Raw genomic sequence first — 20186 nt, 5'->3', positions numbered from 1 at the left:
GTATGTGTGAGCACCATGGGACAGATTTTCTTGGAACCTACCTGGGAACTGTTGCTACTGCACAAATCCATCCTACACGAAAGTGTAAACTGCAGGTTTTCTTCCCTTTGGAACTATAATCAGAGATGATGTCATATACTTATACAGCTGTGGGTAAGAGAAAATAACCCCCTTTGGGTTTTTTTGCACTGCACACATTTTTTTCTTCTTCTGTAAGGCGAGAGCAGAGGCCACCAAAACAGATCAGTGGCACTTTGGTGATACTTTAACAAATACACCTTTCTAACGCACCAGAAAAGTAAAAACAGAAATGCAAAATGTATTCATAAGAGATTACAAAAGATCATATGACATCTTCCCCCCTTAAAGGCATCAATTGTGTTAAAGTTGCTGTTCAGGTAGAAAGCGTTATTCAACAGAGGCCTAATGATGCAGCCATCCCATTGAGACTTCTGACACAGGATTAAGTTTCACAGAAAGTCTATGTGATACTGACAGTGCACTCAGTAGGGATAGGAGAGTGGAGCTAGAGGAAAAAAAAAAAAAATCAGTTTGCTTTCCAGTATGACTTTGCCCAATGCCGAGAGATGACAGTATCCTCTTCTCTTGCTGGAAAATGGTGAAGACAAATACATTAATTATGAGGTGCAGATGTCATGGTGGCATGACCAAGGATGCACATGAAATATGGCTGACACCAACATAAAAATGGATTAATACTTGATTCACTCTACTGCTCATAACAAACTCATAACTGACTTGGGTTAATAACGCCTACTTTTACAGCTGACAGATGTCAAGAAGTTGAGTTAGCAACACTACAGCTATTAGTCTTCCTGATTTAGCTCCATCTTAAGCACTGCCACTCTAGAATAAAATTCTGGTCCTTGTGCACAGCTCTGAAGAAACTGCGCTCCAGTCTACCTTCGTGTGCACAGGCAGGGATAGGAAAGCAGGCAGGAATGCTGAGCAAGCACAACTCAGATACTCCTCTGGGCCCAGTGCTTTTTACTGGTGCAACAGCTCTCGGCAGGCCAGAAGGATTATGTTTTAAATGCAGAAGACTGGTTTCAGCCCACACCACTTTCTGCTGAAAAGGAAAAGTCTTAGAAATAGTACAACATTGGCAATGACAGTGTTAATATTCAGTGACAGTAAGTTAGTAGCTGCAAGAAGACAGTTCTTGTCCTGAGCAACAATGGAGCTTTAGCCCTGAAAGTAATCATTGACACTGGTAAGGGTTTTTCTTTTTTCCTCCCCTCTACACGTACCTAGGGATGTTCCATATTTATCTGTGTCCTCTGTTTTTAAATAAACCCCTATGAGCCTGCAACTAACCCACTGTAAGAACAAATGATAAACAGGAACAATTTAGTTTTCTGCAGTACTAAGCAAGTACTACCGCTATGTGAAGAACTGAGTTCATCTCAAGTTGGGAGACAGGACAGAGTGGCAAATTTAGACTTAGATACACTTTCCAAAGCTCAAAAAAAATCAGTTCTAATATAAGCTGATGCTCAGCTAAGACTGATCTCAGTCTGTTTCCTATGCACGGATATCTATCACGAGTCATGGTCTTTAAGAATCTGCAGAAAGTGAAGTGCATTTTACTCCCTTCCTATAGGGAAGGGAAAGCTGCAAAAAGAAATGGCAAAGTGATGTCAACACAAAGCACTCAGTAAGAGCCTTGTAGTTTAAGTATTGCATAAGCTCAAAATATATCCACACACTTAAGGACAGAGGAGGAGGAAGCCCCCCTCCACTGTGGAAAGAGGAGGGGAATGGCAATGCCAGGGCCTCAAGTGAATGATTACACCGCTTAAACACAAAGTGGCAATTGAGACCTGATCTGAATACTTGCTTAGCACTTTTCAGCTTTTGCTGATAAACAACAGGAGCTGAATGGCATTCAAGCACACCCCTGCACTCATGGAGATTTGATACTGTTCTCTTCATTCAGAGGCTGCTGGTGTGCTTTGTTCACTAGCTTCAATTTAATTTTGAACAAAGAAAAAGCCTTCATGCAGCCTCTGCAAGAATGATTCAATAGTCACTTTTTCCTGGGTACTGATAACACAGTCAGTGGGGAACAGCTCCATGTTCAGGCAACAGGGAGACATGTCCCTTCAACAGGGATACAAAGATGCACCAAAGGTTAAGGATTATGCACCCCCTTGCTGCTTTGGGTCCAGCCACCTTCTGGATGGGGGTTTACCCTTGCTATGCAAAAACCTGTGTCTCCACACAAGACTTTTTTGTATTTACGTGCCCTCCAAAAAGTTGAAAACTAATGCAATAAAGAAACATCCAGGGAAGACTGATTATGCTGGTCTTCTATAAGATAGGCTAGAACGCACAGTTCTGCTAGAACAGGAGCTTTATCTGTAAAATTAAGTTGTAACAAAATTGCTCCAATGACACTCAAGTGGCACACACTGCAGCATCAGAGCTCTGATAAGAGGCAGATGGTACTTCAGGAGTTATATTTGTTGTTGTTTTTTGTTTTTGAAATGTGCTACCTATCAAAAGTGATGGTTTGGAGATGCTTGAAGTGACTTCATCTTTTCTCTAACATATCAGAAAAAAAGATGACAAGGAGGAAGAGTTAAACATACTATCTGGTACCTGACAAGAGCATACAGACTGATCCCATGACAAGAGTTGTTTCAACCTGCATTTCAGGCTGCAGCTAACTCCTTAGCCTAACACCACCAACTGCAGGAGAGAGATAGGACCTATGCTGAGGGATAGGGTCCAAAAGGTTTCTGCCCATCTTTATATGTACAGCTTTCTCTTCCCACCTCTTCTTTCCATCCACTTTGGGGTTAGCGACCCCCAAATCTAAAACAAACATGATCCCAACAACTGAAGTCTGCTCCATTTCTCAGAAAGAGAAAGTCAACAATACAGGGCCATGATTTCTGAACCACCAAAAAGGAAGCAGCTTATTACACAGATTACAACAATTCTGTCCCACTTCCCTTTGCAGGAAGGACTTTCTCACAACTCAAGACAGTCATAGTCCAGATGTGCCGAGAACAATGCTTTCAAACACATTTTGGTTTAGAATTTTTCATTTTAGGCACCGGTAACCCAATCATCTAAAGGCTGCCAACGTCCCAAGTTCCTTATTTTACCTTCTCATTGACTAAAGGAAATTTGGCACTTTTAGAAGAAAAAACTCTAAGTAACTTGGCCAAAACAGCTCACAAGTGTTTTAGAAGACAGTCCTTGATGTCTGGCGAGCCTGACATGGCCTATGAGTTTATGGATGCATCTAAAATAGCTCATTCCACATCAAAATCCACTTTTAAGCATACATACACGCCAAGTAGAGCACAGAGCAGTTGTGATCATCTCTTGTACATGCAATAACTCTCACAGGAATAAAGCACACCAGAAGGTCTCAGTCTGCTTCCTTAAAAAAAGAATCACTACCAAAACACAGTTTTTCCACCTTAGTCTTTCTCCCTGCAAAATAAAAGACCCATAATATACAAATTTGACAGCAGAATCCCATGGGTTACCTTTCAATAGATGCTTTCTTTGAAGCTCCTACTATTCCAAACATACTTGGGAAGACCTGGTATTTTAACATCACCCTCTCTACAGAGATACACAGCACAAAAGCAGCCAGGCCTCAGGCATATTTAGTTAGCACATTGCTGTGTCTGATTTCAGTAAGACTAATTTGTCTACAGTTCAGAAATCCCCTTCTTACCCTCAGCAATAAATACAATGATATAGTCAAATGAATGTGTATACAAAAATGCAACAGAAGAGAGCTTGGTTCAAACCAAACATGAAACCCAACAATAACCACACCAACAAATAAGAGACAAAAAGAAACCTGTTTGGCAGAGGAATTTTTTATCCCCCCCCCCTCCCCCTTTTTGGTAAAATCTTTTAAGTTAAAGAAGAGCTGCCCTGGAGTCAAAGAATCAAGCTCAAGATATTCACAAAAAATAAAGGATGTATTTTTCTCCAAAGATTGAAATCATAACTAATGTAAGACATTCATGTCAGAGAGAAGTTCAGTGTCCAGAAAAAAAAAAAAAAAAAAAACACTTTTCTGCAATACAAAAAAAGAAGATACTGCGATTGCTTTACTGCTCAAGAATTTCCTTGCTCAAACTGCCGAATTCTTCTCTCAACAAGTTTTGTCAGTAACTTGCTTTAGCTACAATGTACAAACAATTCTTCACCACCCTCAACTTATTTAAAGCTCTTCTTTTGTTCTGGAGAGTTTTGTTGCATGTTCCTCTATAAATTTGCTCAAATGCTCTAAATCTCTGTCCCCACCTTCAAATTTAATAGGGTTGTTCTTCTTATCCCACGGAGCAAAGTAGATAGTGGGGAATCCCTCCACTTTGTAGCGGTCACTTGTCACATCATTGGCAGTAGCATCCATCTTGGCTATGACTAGATTTTTCTCATTCCTGTATTTTTTGCCTAGCTCAGTATACACAGGTTCTAGTTTCTTGCAGTGTCCACACCACGGGGCATAGAACTCTATGAGAACATCATTCTTTGGATCCATTACTATGGTATCAAATGTTTTACCCACTACCACTTTTACAGGCCCTTTGTTATTTTTTGGCACTGGCTGGGACTTCACAATAGGCTTCAGTTTTCCTAAAAGGAAGCAAAACACACACCCTTATTAGAATACAGTAAGCATATAGTAAGAGCAATCCTTATGGTCTCTGCTAAGAAAAAAAGAGCAAGAATATATCTTCCTGCCAGGGAGTGTTGCACCAGTAAGTGAACTTATCCCTGCATGAAACATGGGTTAGCTGCTGGTGACATTTTAATACAATAAGCTTGTGAAACATGCAAAACAAATTCTGCTGCCCATTTCCCTGAAAGCTCTCTCCCTCTTTTTAGAGGGTGTCTGTCAACAATGCATTAGACACACAGTGATTTAATATACTAATCATGAATATAAATGATCAACTACTGACACTTCAAAGCCACAAGAATGTATTAGGTTTGCCAAACATATATTCAATATTAGATCTGGCCAGATGCCATAGTGTAGTCCAGGCAAAGTTAGTGAACTGAGTTTAACAGAAGGGGCAAAAGAGACATCCAAAAGCGGTAAGCCACAAAAACACTATAAGGTTGCATATGATATATATATATTTTTTAATTGATTGTACCCATCACCTCAGGAAAAAAAATTCTTGGAAGGAAAAATAAATGGTAAATATAAAAGAGAACCCTATTTTAGAAATCGTACCTTTTTTGAATGCCAGCACAAACTGCCTGAGTACATCAGAATCAAACTCTTCTGGCTCCATAGCATACTTCTTGCCACCTTCATCCAGGATTGCCACGTTGACATCCTCTCCACTCTCAATCAGGCCCAAATCTTTTATTTCAGAAGAATAGTCTTCCTCATCAGAAACAGCAAAAACATATTCAGGGAAGTCTTTGGCCACTTCCAGGACTTTGCCTCTCCAGTACTGAGTAGCTGAAATCACCAGAACACAACAAGATTAGTGATTTCTAGTTACTGCTTTCTTCCTCATGAAGTGGATCAAAGGTAATCCTAGTTAACTTACCAACACGATAATCAAAACCAAAGTCTACAGTATAATAGACAACCACTAGAGGACGCTTAGCATATCTCTTAGCCTCATTAGAAGGCTTGCGATGACCAACTAGAGGCAAGGCGTGTTTTAGCACATGCTCTTTAATCTCTGATCCATCTGTGGAGTCCTGTTTAGGGAAAAAAAGTCCAGAAAAATGGATTTAAGTGACATTCCTATTACACATTACTGCAAAATAATGTTGTGTATGCACAAATGAGAAAGAAGGGGCAAGTTATGCACAGTGCCTTTACCATAGCCTTCAAATCCTTGAGCACTAAAGATAATTTAGTATTCCACCTTTAGATTGATTAATAGTACAGTAATTTATTATTTGAATATGTAACCTCTGGGTTCACTTTATAAAGCTTATTAGAACAAAGAAGCATAATTTCGGGGGGGGGAACAGGTTGCCTCAAATATTTAATAAAGTATTTCCAACAGAAAGATGTCAACTGCTTATATATACACAGAGTAAAGAGACTTAAAATTTGTGAGCAAGTTTTGTAGCTTTGGACCAGCTACTCACTTTAAGATCCCAAACATGCATCTTCGGCTCATGCTTTGACTGAAATTTTTCTGGTTGCATGACAACCAGTTTTCCAGGAGATGCCTTCAATAAGTTTGCAATCTCGTTGCTGAAGGTGTGATGGAATTTGTAGTCTTCTCTTAAACCGTTAGCTGAAAAATTAAGATTAGGGAGAGGGAAGAGGAAAAACCATCAGGTAAGGAATGAAGAGCCTCTGACTGAAACCTTGGAGCTGCACTGCAAGGCAATTCTCTTCCCATTCTCAGAGATTTGGATTGCAGCAAAGTCTTAGAGACAAGCTTTGCCATCTTTCAATTGTTTCCACCCAAAGAAGGTGAGAAGCATATAAAAAAAGTATACAGAGCATACAATTTGAATAGTCCTACTTGAATGATTTTGAACAACCCATCTGCTTGAGGGTTTACTCTAAATGCTCCAAAACCTTGAAGAGCTTCCAAAACATACACAATGAAGCCCCTATGTCTATCAGTCTCCTAACTCTTGGCTTTCCCCCAAACAAAGTAGAGCCAGAAGGAAACTCAGTCATCTAGTCAATCCATGTGCTATGGGGCAGTCTGTGGAACAGTTCTGTACATCACTAGGCTGGCAGAAACCAAGAGTGGCTCCGAGCAGTTTGAGCATGCAAAACACAAAAGGACTGATGAGAGGGACTGAGGCAGCAGTGCTTGGCCTCTTCTGCATGGTAGAAAATACTATTAACAGGACCATCAATCTATCATGTAAGAGGGGGTTTTAGGAACAGATGCTGCCAGGGATGGCTGAGCTATACCAGTCCAGAGATGGACAGTGAGGCCCCTTCTAGTCCATTTTCATGTTCTTAGAGAGAGACTTCCCCAACTCTAGCAACCACCTAGAAGGAGCCTGCTGCTTCAGTTGACCAAAGTGAGTCCCTGCTTCATATCCTGCCTTTCACCTCTCTCAGCACCCATGCCCACATACTCCTCTGCAGGGCTTCTTAACTTGCCTCTCTCTGCCTGTCCTGGTCTGCGCAATTATAAAGCTGCTCTTTCTCCTCTCTTCTTCCCCACTCCTGACCCAGCACCTTTCTGCAGCAGATGAGCTTTCTCCTTTTTTCAGGCTCCCCACCCCAAAGATGTTCATCAGAGCACAGCATCTGGAACTGTCAGATGGGAAACCACAACATGAGATGATAAAACTAGACAGGCTTTAAGCCAAAAACATGGAATTTTTTCCTCAGCTAGGAATTTTCCTTCCTCTCTAGTTCTCATGTTTTAGAAACGCATAATGCTAAGATCTCCTGTTACTGGCAAACTGATACATTAATTATATCCTCAAAGTCTGTTTTTTTTTTTTTTCCTTGAATGCAAGTGAAAGACCATCCTTTAATCCCTCTCCCCTCTTTCCACTCCAACCTCTCCCTCAACCTAAGAGCAAAAATAAAGGAACTCTCCTGCTTATGCTCACAAGGTCCTGGGCAGAATCCCAACACAAACTTTTGCTTAATATTTTAAAACATCCTTTACCTGCTTCCTGGTACAGCTGATACTTTTTGTCAGTCTCTCCACTAAAAACACCAATGATGATGACATCATCCCCATCTTTCAGAAATTCCTGTACCTGTTTGGTAGCCTGAATCTGTTTGGATGGAGGACCAGCCTGCTCAATCATGTAATCAACAATACCTGAAAGACAAGAGCCCCCCCCCCCAAGAAATTGCTTAGAACATTTACTCATCTGAAAGGTTCAGAGGTTCCCTTCTCTGGCATTGTTTAATATCACATTTCCCCATGAACAGCATTCTGTGCACACCATAAGCAAAAGACACCAAATCAATAACTTCCAACTTTTTTTTAAAAAGGCTGTAGTTCTAGATACTCTTTCAGGTTACTGGCCTTGCAAGTAATGAGCCTTTCTGAAATTCAGGACCATTCACTGTCTCCTGACCCTGCCACTAGACAAAATTCTGCTTGAAAATTCCTAAGTTTTTCCTCATATTAAAAACCAATACTGAACACTGTCAGCCCTTACAGAGCATTCCTCACAGTGCAATTAACAGCCACTATATTCTCATACTGCCACTGCTTTACCATGTGTATTTAACTTATTTTATGTTAAAGGAGCTTATGGTACTACCTGATGAAGAGAGGCTGTAGAAATTATCAGATATACAACTTTATCCTGTTGGCCTATTTAGATATTAGAGCATGTTTTTTCAGGTTCCCCCAGCTACCACAGAACCAGATTTCTTCGAGTGAAATACCATTCCTATGATGTGAACAAGTTTGTAAGCTCTATAGTTATGTCAATATGTTTGTGGTCAAGCCGTTAGAAAATAAGAGAAGTTGTAATACCATATTTTTCTCGTGGACCATTGTAGTCATAAGGTTTGCCCTTGCGAAAGATTTTCAGAGTTGGATAGCCAGTAACATCAAATTTCTTAGCAAGCTCGGTTTCAGCAGTGGCATCGACTTTAGCCAGGGAAATAGGAGGTGTGCGTTTGCTGAGCTCCTGGGCAGCCTTCTCATATTCTGGAGCAAGTCTTTTGCAGTGTCCACACCTAAGGAAAGGTGAGGGGGAAAGAGGCGGCAATTTTACAAGCCACAAGTCTACTAGGTACCTTCTGCACCTGAAGTGGAAGTGTTCTAAGTCTTCCTGAATGTAGAAAGTACAAATAGGATCATTCACTTCAACCTATGGAGGAAAGTCTCAGACCAGGGAGACTTGTCTCTCCAACCTGAAGTTAGCCTCTATACTTGCTCCTGCATTACTATGGCAGCTTCATTTTCAGAGATGTAATTTTTAAACTAAGGACAAATCCTCTCCAAGAGTTTGCAATACCTCCCAACATGTTCCCAACTTAGTAAATATGAAAAATCTCCAAGAAACAAACTACATAGGCAATAAAGTTCTAGAACCCATTCCTTGCTGCGACGTAGATTCAGTCTAGTCTTCAAGAGACTTGTAATGTGATTTTAGGTCCAGATTAGAACTGATATACATCAGTGCTAGACACATCTGCACAGTGTTGAGGCAAGCCACTTTAGAAGAGGCCTAATGACAGAAAACCATTGCATCTAGCAGTTATCAGCCCATCTGTTAGTTTCACCAACTGTTTTCAGGACAGCTGTACTAGAAAAGCAGCGACCGCTGCCTTCTTGCTTACCATGGGGCATAGAACTCCACCAGAATTATGTCAGCACCATTCACAACTTCATCAAAATTATCCTGGGTCAATACTAAGGTAGCTTCTGGTGGAGGGGTCCAGTTGGGGTCAGAAACTTCCTTGACTTTAGCCACAATAGCTGAAAGACAGTTCAATCGCCCAGTTAGCAAGTCTGCATCATCATATCTGTAGCATACCAAGTGAGAGAGCTGATATGAACATTTTGAAATCAGAGTGGCAAACATGGACCAAGCACACAGTCAGTATTGCCAAGAAGCCCTTTAACACATCCTCCACTCCAAAGCAGAGCATAGGTCTGTACTTTCCAACAAGTTATTTCATAAATCCCTCTCAAAACAGTCAGAAAAGAGAGCGTTTTCCCCTTTTGACTAGCCTGAAATTGGACACATTTATTGAGCAGTAAGCAGTAGTTCTAAATCCACTGTTAATATACAGACCCAGTGTTTCTAATTGGCTAATCCTTCTGAACGCATGATATTACCTCCTCTTCTAGAGGAACATTTCTAGAAACCTTCCAACAGTAACCATACTACCTGTGGAAACTGTCTTCTAGCCTGCAGCCAATTTAGAAGATTAGGTAAAATTTCAGCCATAATAATTATTTTGCTTAAGATAATGGAACTCAAGATCAAAGCCCTTTATAGGAGACACAATGAACAGCTCCCATGATAACAAGCACAATCATATACTTTCTTGCTTTGTTATAGAGAACTGCAAAGGACTGATGCTTACCATCTTCTGTCCGAGAGCCATCATAGTCAACCGGTTGGCCTTTTTTCAGAATTTTGATGGTTGGGTAGCCACTAACATCAAAACGACTTGCTAGTGAAGTGGCTGCAGTAGCATCAATTTTGGCAACTGGAATAGGAGGGTCATTTTCCTTCAGAGTTTTGGCTATCTTTTCATATTCGGGAGCAAACTGCTTGCAATGTCCACACCTGTCAGAGGGAGAGGGAGACACAAGTAAACAAATAAATGCATAACAGACCTAAAGGGTATTTTGCTACTCTGCACTTCCAGGTCGTCTGCAAGATGTTCACAGCATCAACACAAGAATATTTTTCCTTATTATGTTTTCAGATCATGGACAGATACAGACAGTAATTGTAGCTAATGTGTTGTTCTGTAAAGTACACCAGAATAAAGGCATTGAGAAGTGCCGTCTTCATACCATTTGGTACCTGCATTTTGGATTTGGACCATTCAGTTTTCACTATAGCTCTTGTTTTCAAGTGATTATACTTTCAAGAAACTTTAATGTGTTAATCAGAAGTTTCCCATGCCCATGGCATTATGTGAAAGGGATCAAAGCACCACCTTTCCACTGCTTTTTCATCAAAAGGGAGCATTTCCATAGGCAGTGCCTAACACCATTGCAAAAAAGCTTCTAACAACTGCTTTTACAACAAAATTGCAAACCTCCTCCCTGCCCGCTCCCCCTCCCCCAAATATTGTCTCTTGGACTTCAACTTCTCCCTAATCCGGGTCCATCTTCTCTACCTGTGAGCCTAAACTAAGCTAAAAAGAAAAATGAACTAGAAATTCATTAAGCCTAATGACATCTCACATCAATCATAACAGATCTTGCTTTCTCTGGCCCCAGAGTTTCAGGAAGAATAGACGCTCCTGCTACAAAAGTTGGCGGGACAGAGGACACCAGTACAGGAAAACCTGAATATGGCTTGACAAGCCAAAGACAAAACCAGTAATGATGGAAAAAGATAAATCAGTGCGCAGTAGACAGGCTGTACTCCCTGGTCTCACCACTGGCAAGAGGGAGAGTAGAAAGAAAAAAGCTATTTAGTCTGTGATGACCATGAGTCCTTTTGCTCAGTTAAATTAAACTTTGTGTTAAGCTTTCATGCAGGTAAGCTACACCTGCAAAGATAGTATCTAGGACCAAGCAGGGATGGGTTTCTATGTGATGAGACTCTCAAAGTAAGTTAGTTAAAATACAAAACCACCTCAAGCAAGATCATATTTCCCCCTCTCCCATTCAAAGACTAGAAAAGGACCAGAAAAAACACAAAAGTCCCTTTATATCACTAAGCCATGAAGGAAGAGAGGTTGTCTGCAACACTAACTCAGCAACTTCATTGCAAATGTATTCTTCTCTTATTTTTCCCCTCCACAAATCTTACTTTTGTCTGTAAAAATGGAAGAGAAGATACATTCTGACTTAGATTCTTTGTCTCAATTATACACAGGCGAATCCACTGTAGCTCCCTGGAGTGCTCTGGAGTTACTCAGTGTACCCTGGTGCATCAGCAGAATTTTTATCATCATGTAGGTGCATAACAAAGCACTGTTTAAACTGACAATATGGATAAGCTATGTCCTTACTCCCACCATATCCTTCTGGCAAGACCAGTGATTTGAATTTGAGGAGAAGGAAAACCTTCTGGCAATTCCCCTGCTATGGAAGTCTCCTCCATTGAGATGAGTGCAGAGGTTCTCAGTGAGACAACAGGACACAGTAACAAGCCACCAGACCATACTGCATTATGAGTTTTCTGGAACTCACTGGGACCCAAGAGTACCAATACAAGAAAAATCAAGCTGCTCCTGTTGAGAGCAGGAAAATCCCCAGAGCAACTCCTAAAAAATAAAGCAACTCTGCTACTATAGCTTAAAGCCATTTTTGCCTCATGATTGGATTGTGTGAACCTTTTGGGATGAATAATCAACCAGCTATAGAAACAGGTAGGTTAGAAGAGACCGCAAGAAGTCACCGAGTCCAACCTCCTTCTCAAAGCAGTTCTTGTTTGATCAGGTTGCTCAGAGCCCTGTTCAGCCCAGTTTGAGTACCTCAAAGGATTGAGAATCCACAGGCTCTCTGGACAACCTGCTATAGCATCTGATCACCCTCATGTGGAAAGTTGTGCCTTATGATTGGGAATTTCCTAGTGCGCCACTTGTGCCTGTTGCCTCTCATCCTTCCGCTTGCACTTTGGGGAAGAGTGGCTCTGTCCTACCTCTATCCTCCCAAATAGCAAACAGCAGTAAGATCTCCCTTCAGCCTACTCTCCTCAAGGCTGAGTAAACCCAATTCCCTCAGCTTCTCTTCTATGTCATGTGACCTAGCCCCCCATCCATCTTGGTAACCCTCCATTGGGCTATGTCACTGTATTTCTTCTACTAGGAACTCCAAACTGGATATAGTACTCCAGATGCAGTCTTATAAGTGTAGAATATAGGTGAAAAAGCACTGCCCTCAACTTGCTGACTACACTTTCACTAATACAGCCAAGATGCAGTTGGCCTTGTCAGCTCTAAAGCTGCACTGTTGGCTCACACTCATCTTGTCATCCACCAGGCCTCCCAGGGCCTTTTCTGCAAAGCACTTTTCAGCCAGTCAACTGTCAGCCTGCACAGCTGCATGGGGTTACGCAAAGCCCCACACCAGGGATGCAGTAAGAGAATCAAGAGTCCCCTCTTCTATAAACTCCTACACAGCCCATCAAAAAGCCAGCCACATCTACCCTATGAGTACAGCAGCTCTGTCTTTACTCCCTGACAAGCACTGAGCAGGGACAAAAGCACGGTTGTGCTTCTCTTGGCATGGGATCCTTCAGTATGACCCACATCTGTGGGGAGAGAGTAAGCTGCTCTATCACCTGGCACACGGGCAGAGAAAGGAGCACCTCCACACCCTGCTGGAGAAGAATCACATCCCCTGCCCCAGACTACAGTAGAGTCCCATGCTTCTCCTGGAAGCCAGTTATTCCTGCATCACCTTTAAAACAGCCTGTATTTTTAAACCAGCCATGATCCAGACCTCTGCTTTTGCTATTGCAGCTTTTCCTCATGGTAGTAAGCTACTGACAACTTCTCATTCCCTAAAATTGTTTATCTAAAGACATCTGGGGAAAACAAACAAAAAATACCAAGCTACCATATCTCTCCCCTAAGAACCACTCCAACCAAAGCTCACTTTTCAGGAGGGTGTACTGTCAAGAAAACCCTTCACATTCCCCCCCCCCCCCCCAAACCTAAGGCAGGGTTGAACACACAGGGATACCACAAGCCCAAACCCACCATGGTGCATAGAACTCCAGCAACACAGTGTCCTTATCTGCAGTAAAGGTGTCAAAGTTTGCATCATTTAAGACTAATACACCGTTTTCTTCTTTAACTTCAGAATCATCATCATCGTCATCATCTTCATCGTTGTTGTCATCATCATCAGTTTCTTCTTTTGTAACAGATTCTGGAAAAGTAAAATTAAAAACGCAATACAAATTGTTTCAAATTTAATGTTAAAATAGCATTACCAGGTTAAAGATAAATTCAAGTATATACTGTGGTTAAAAAAGGTATCTAAACCTAGTTAGTAGTCCACATACAATGGCTGCCTGAGGTTGCAAAGAACCAAGACTCTAATGGTCCTATTTTACTTCAGTGCATGCTATGCCAGCTGACAATACCAATATTTCAGTAAAATGTCAACGTGTTAATTTGCTCTTCAGAGCAAAACGCAACATGAATATAGCGAGTATTAATACATACAGACCTGTGACAGTCTCTACCAAGGCACACTGGGCACCTTGCTGAAATGTGAGAAGCAGGGCAAGGGCACACAAGTGATACCTGAATTCAGATAGAAGCCCACTATTATGGAGCTAAACAGCTGTCCCTTCAAAGACAGCAGCATGTGGCTGGAAAAACTAGGTGTCTTTTAACAAAACAGCAGATATTATCTGTCCCCATGCTTCCCTTGTGGTGCTACAGATGTAGTGAGTAAGGATAAAACTTTTATGCTCTGCAAGGTCTGATAAACAACAGACACGCTTGCTATAATCTCAAATGCTATCATTTTGCATAGTAGCAAGGTGGATAAGAGGTGGCACATTAAAAGTATGCCCCTGTTCCTGATCCCTCAATCCCACCCCTGCCTCCTCAGTATATTTTGGTCTTGGTTAGAGATGTTTCAGGTCTGCAATTTACTAAGGAAGCTTTCCTCCCACAGAAGTGTCACTCCACTTACTGGCTCTGAAGCAGCACTAGTCCATGGAATGAGTGTGAAAAATGAACAAAAAACCTGTCACAGGAAGTCCTGTGTAAGCCTACTTTCATGCATCTGGCAGATACAGGGTGTACCCTTCTGGAAGACATGGAGTAAAAAAGTTCTCCAGAGATGTTATGGGAAGCTTTTGATTTAACCAGACTGAAAAACATTGGTCAAGAATAGACTCTTCAAGGGGAAAACAGATTTCCTACATTACAAAAGCAAGGTTAGCACATTAAATCTGAATCTAAGACACTTCAACCAGTTCATTCATTCTTGGCTTGGAATTGAGATGGTTTGTTTAATAAGAGAACACGCAAGGGATTAAACATACATTTTTATCTGTTAAAACTGTTATCATTCAAGGCAAACAGGCCTTACTGAATGATTTTAAAGGAATTTGGAGAAGAGAATTGGAATTGGAGAAGAGAAGGCTGAGAGGAGATCTTATCAACATGTACAAGTATCTGAAGGGAGGGTGTCGAGAGGATGGGACCAGACTCTTTTCAGTGGTGCCGAGTGACAGGACGCGAGTCAACGGGCACAAACTGAAACACAGACACTTCCATCTGAACATGAGGAAATACTTTTTCACTGAGAGGGTGACAGAGCACTGGCACAGGTTGCCCAGAGAGGTTGTGGAGTCTCCTTCTCTGGAGATATTCAAAACCCGCCTGGATGCAATCCTGTGCAATGTGCTCTAGGTGACCCTGCTTGAGCAGGGGGGTTGGACTAGATGATCTCCAGAGGTCCCTTCCAACCTCAGCGATTCTGTGATTCTGTGAATTTAAGGCACAGAACAGGCCATGAAATGTCTCCCATCCCAAGTGTAAACCCTACATCAATGAAGTTAAGGTCCTTTTAGCCAACCACTGGGAGCCCCAGTATTTAAAAGAGATAAATACAGAGATGAAACTAAAGAGTTCCTTGTTCAAAACTACTCTCTAACTTAAGTCTAGTAAGCTTGCGACTAAGCTAATAGGCGTGACTGCTGTAAGACAACAAACCATGTACACGTAATTAACTTATTCTGGACAAGAATTCTGAAAATACTCTGACTTCACCTGGGGTTTGAGATTTGAGAATTAGAAATATGCAATACCCAGTGAGCTGGTACAACAAAATGGGGGAAAGGGAGGGGACAGAAAAAGAGCTATTCTCAGATGAACAGCAGACCACAGGAACAAGCTTACTGTGAACAGAATGATGCCATTCAACGAGAACACCCATTTTCTGTTAAAAGAAGATATTTAAAAAAAAAGTATACCCCCCTCAAAAAAACAATATGCATCCCTGCGGAAAATGTGTTGTTTTTGATTAGGTTCCAAATTTACATAACACCAAAACATTAGCTTCCAATGTAGTGAGGTTACAACAGATCATTTATTACACAAAAGTCACCTGGACACAGATTAAGTTTCTTTAACAACTACTACTGTTTCATCTGATCTAAGAAGTAACTCCAAGTCTTGATTTACAAGTGGACAATGCATTCTATGTTGCTACTTTAGAGCACTTACAAATGAAATAACCCTCAAAACACACTTAAAGAGAATTATTACCATATTCATTTACATAGAGCAGTGGTGAAAAGCTAGTTTTCAAAGGTGTTTAGCAGTCAAAATTCCATTGATCTCAGTGCTCAGCAGTTTTGGGAACCACATTTCACTGCAGGGCCTTCACAGCTGGACTGTGCCTGATATCTCAGCAAGTTGTGCAAAGTTCATTGATTTTCCAAGCAAATCCCTTCAGACTTTATTTTCAGAGGCACAGAGATTTTTTTCCACCAAAACTAATCAGTCAGTTCTGCTCATCTGTCTGAAACTAACCATCAGACCGCAGTCCTTATTTCTGCTTATTATGTATCATTCCTCCCTGCCCCCCCTCCCCCTGAAAAAAGACCACTGCAGTTTTGCACAAGTGAAGATGTTAGTATACTAGGCCTATCACTACTGAAACCTCTGTTACTATTTTTTCATCTTGAAAACATGTCCTATCTTTCACTGGAAGTACTTGCATGCCCTGCCACACTAAACCACCTTTGATAGTGATACATTGTCATGGGAACTATACCTGTTCACTTCCTCCACCTCAGAGACAGAAACACAGAATAGTAGCATGTAACAACAGGACACTGGTTCTTGCAGATGTGCTTAAGGAGGACCCGCATTTCCCCCACCCTGTCCAAAAAGCATACCTATAATTTCTGCTTAACACTCCAAACTCATCTTGTGTAATCTCTAGCTTTGCTGAGGTTTAGGGTTATCTTGGCTACTTAAAACCTCCCTCTCAGTGTCAGCATTGATGATCTGCTTTAAGCACCTGACAAAGCATGGGAGAGAGAAGTAGGAAGGTTTTATTTTATTTTTTAAACAGAGACAAGTTCTTTTGCATTACTGATTACATTTTGGAGTGATCAGATACCAAATGAGCTTTTAATTGTGACACCTGAATTTGCAAAAGTAGCTAATAAATATTTGTATAAGACAATTCTTGAAAATAAAGTAGCTGCAATCAAAACAATATGCCTTTGTTTCTTAAAGCTACTTGCAAAAGAGGTGAAGAAGATATTAAGTGATAGCTTTGGGCTAAAACTAGTCCTCCTGTGAAGTACGGACCACTCCTATTTATTTCAATGAAAAGTTTCCACAAGTTTCAACACATGACTATTACCCACAAGACAAAAATACTTGCAAAGATGACATTCATCTTAAACTTCACGTGCACAAGTTTAGTTGGCAGAACTGTTTCAGGATAATGGCTAATCTAATTGAAATTAGTTTATATAACAATTTTGCTGAACTTTCAGAATTTATTGGAAATCTGGCCTTTCTCTTTAAATAGGATGAATTCAGTATCAAAAAGCAGCATCCGATCATCAAAGACTTCTGGATTCTGTGTGAAAGCCTCCTTTTGAAAAGCTGATTCTAAGGTCTGTCTTCCAGTCAGAGTCTGAGATGATTTTTGGTCTTGAGAAATGCAAAAAAAAAAAAAAAACCCAAAACATCAAGACTAGCCAATCTGTTGCGAGGTCATTCAAAAGCCCTTTTATAAAGCAGTCTCAGTGTTTTTTTTGTAGTGTAATAGCTGTGCAATCCCTCCTTTTCCTTCATCAATATGCAAAGAGCATAACGGTCATAATCCACCCATCATAATTTCTAGGCTAACCTTGCTGTGGGCATATCTGCCTTAATGTTATAGTGGAAGTTCATTTTCAAAAATCATACAACACAATATGCCCCTACTGTTTCACCTGAACTCTTCATTTCCTGAACAACCGATGTACATAAGGTTACTGTTTGTTGTAAAACAAATGTGTTGTTCCAATTCATATAGGTCTGCATTTCAATGGCAAAAAATGGAAGTTATCAGCTACATTTATTTGTAAAGCAAAACCTTTATAAAGCCTAGTTCATGGTTTGTATACAATTTTGAGATACACGAGAGAAAGTTATTCAAGTTGTGCAAGGACTAACATTTTACTTGCATATAGGAGGAAATACTTTCCCCCCCTCACTGGTTGTCTTTGATCTTGAAATAACTCCTATACACAGAGGAATAGCACATTTGAGAAATACTGATGAAAACCCAGCCCCCCTGAAGCCTAAGGCTGAGTTCCTGCTGTCAGCTATGGGACCTTACTATAATATCAAAATTAAATAATTTTAAGATAATGGGAGACATGCTCTAAAATTGATAGGTGAGTGTTCTGGTGAACAGAGAAAAGGCACAAATATAATGTAAAGGCTTCCTGAAAAAACAGGATAGTCTTTCTCAACGTGAGCTGAAATTAAGTGCACTCCCTTACTGCTGCATCCTGTAAAAGTCTTTCAGCCCTCACACAAGAGTCTAGAGTCCACAGTTGCTCAGGGAGATAAGAAACCTGACATAAACACATTTCTTTAAGTTTCAATACCTGTTCAATGAGCCAGAATTTGCAGGAGAGAAGTTCAATAGGTCATCCAGAATCCATTCTCTCCAAACACCCTCTAATACTTAACATACAGCAATGTTAATTTAGGAAATACGAAAGATGTAAGATTTTTCAAAATTTGTGACTTTGAAAAAAAATTGAATCACTTAAAAATATCCACGAACAGACTCTGAACTTAAGTTTAAGTCAGAGCAGGTTTCTTTGAACTAATTTTGGAAGGGAGGAAACATGCATCAGTGAAACTCAAAAATAAGGGGAAAAAAGCCACCAAAAAACTTAGCACAACACAGAACCTTCCTTCTGAAAAAAAGTATTCAATATTTTGAAATACAAAAAATGTGCAGAACCCCTGATTAGGGGGGAAAATGTGCTCCTTAAGAAAAGGAAAATATTTATCGGTAATAGAAAAAAGCCAGTAATTACTAACATTGCTAATTTCTAGCTTCTAACTTCATATTTAGAAGAAGAGATCAGGTAGAGCTAGTTGCAAGGTAATAACGAATAATCTTGTGACAAGAAAACACTCCGAGGAGTTAAAACCCTCAAAAAACACGGATTCTGTGAGCCCAGATTAGGAGCTGAGCCCAGTCTCTAAGTTTCAGCCAAAAAGGTCTGAAAAAGGAGAGAAGAGCCAGGACCCGCAAAGCTTGTCTCCTGCAACTTTCTGACACGACTCCAGCTCATTTGAGCACCTAACTCCGACAGACGTTACTGGGAGTTAAGGGACTTTTCAGAACAAGATAGTCTGAGCATTAGCAGCCGAGGAACTGAGTCCCCACTAAAAGCTGATTTGCCTGCATCCCGGCGCACCGGAGCGCGGCGCGGTCTCCAACACCGACCCCAGCAACCCCAACACGCTGGGAAGAGGCTCCCAGCCCACGAGCAGGCCTCAGCCAGCCCTACACGCACCACCTTTCCCAGGCCGTTTACCAGCTGCGTCAGGCCTGGCGCAACCAGCACGTTTAAGCAAGTTGTGAATAAGAGCCAGGGGCAGCGCACCGCTGCTCCGCCGCAGCAGAGTGAGCAAGGCGCCGGGGAGCTTCACCCTCATTTCCAGGTGCGCTCTCCCGCTTTGAACTGCCAGAGCCGTCAACAGCGCCCCTCCCCCCCCACACCCGCTGCCCCCAACGGCCTCACCCCTCCCTCACCGGCAGTCCCCCTCCCCTAGGGCAGCCCCGCACGCACTCACCTCCGCCGTCCTCCTCGGCCGCCGCCTCGCAGCGCTCCAGGATGGCCAGCTGCGCCAGCCCCAGGAGCAGCACCAGCAGCCAGACCCTGCTCAGCCTCATCCCGCTGCTGCCCCCGGCCCGCTCCGGCCGCCTCGTCTCGTCACGCCTCGGTCCGGCCCGCTCCGGCGCGCCTCCCGCCCCGCCCGCCGCGCTCCTTGATTGGCCGGCACGCCGCAACGAGACCCGGCGCGGCGGCCAATCCCCGCGCGCGCGTGCACCCCTCCGGCGTCGCTTACAGCCGCACGAACGCCGCAGGCGCGCGCCAACAAAGGGCTCGAACGCGGCGCTTCCCACCCCGCCGCCCCGCGCGCGCCCGCCGAGCCCCAGCACCCCGAGCAGCTCCGCGGCGGCGCAGTAGACAGAGCGGCGGGGGTGGGCGCGCCTCTGTGCATAAAATTAGATGCTTGCTCTGAGGTGCCTCTCCCCCATTGGCTGCCCGTGGGCCACCAATCGCCGGCTGCCACTAGTTTAAGCCGCAGCCGTCCTGCAGCCGGGGGGGAGGAGGCGAGCGAGGAGGCGGGGCAGTCGACCCTCCCCGCGTGGGCGAGAGGCCACATTGCCTTTCGGGATTGGCGGGACGCGGCGAGGGGGCGTGTCCAGGGCGGGGCGTAGGGTAGGGGCGTAGGGTAGGGGGCGTGGCTTAGGGTTGCAGGGGGCGGTGAGAGCCAGTGGGGATGCGCCGCGTCGCCGGAGGGGTGGGGCGGGCGGCCTGGTAGTGGGGGGGGG

The 20186-nt window shown here is 42.6% G+C and overlaps 1 protein-coding gene across 1 annotated transcript; it reads right to left on the bottom strand.

Annotated features, from left to right (window-relative positions):
* Positions 1–294: 294 nt before the first annotated feature.
* PDIA4 (protein disulfide isomerase family A member 4) lies at positions 295–19705 on the bottom strand. The gene is made up of 10 exons (XM_067291198.1): positions 19421–19705; positions 13328–13499; positions 10022–10227; positions 9269–9407; positions 8457–8662; positions 7629–7787; positions 6124–6275; positions 5568–5724; positions 5243–5476; positions 295–4635 (listed from the first exon to the last, which is right to left on the bottom strand). Exons 1-10 carry the CDS (start codon positions 19518–19520, stop codon positions 4220–4222), a joined length of 1941 nt encoding a protein of 646 aa, XP_067147299.1. The 5' UTR covers positions 19521–19705; the 3' UTR covers positions 295–4219.
* Positions 19706–20186: the final 481 nt, after the last annotated feature.

This window comes from Apteryx mantelli, chromosome 2, assembly GCF_036417845.1.
Source record: "Apteryx mantelli isolate bAptMan1 chromosome 2, bAptMan1.hap1, whole genome shotgun sequence".
NCBI classification, from domain to species: Eukaryota; Metazoa; Chordata; class Aves; order Apterygiformes; family Apterygidae; genus Apteryx; species Apteryx mantelli.
This window is presented reverse-complemented; position numbering and strand designations above follow the sequence as displayed.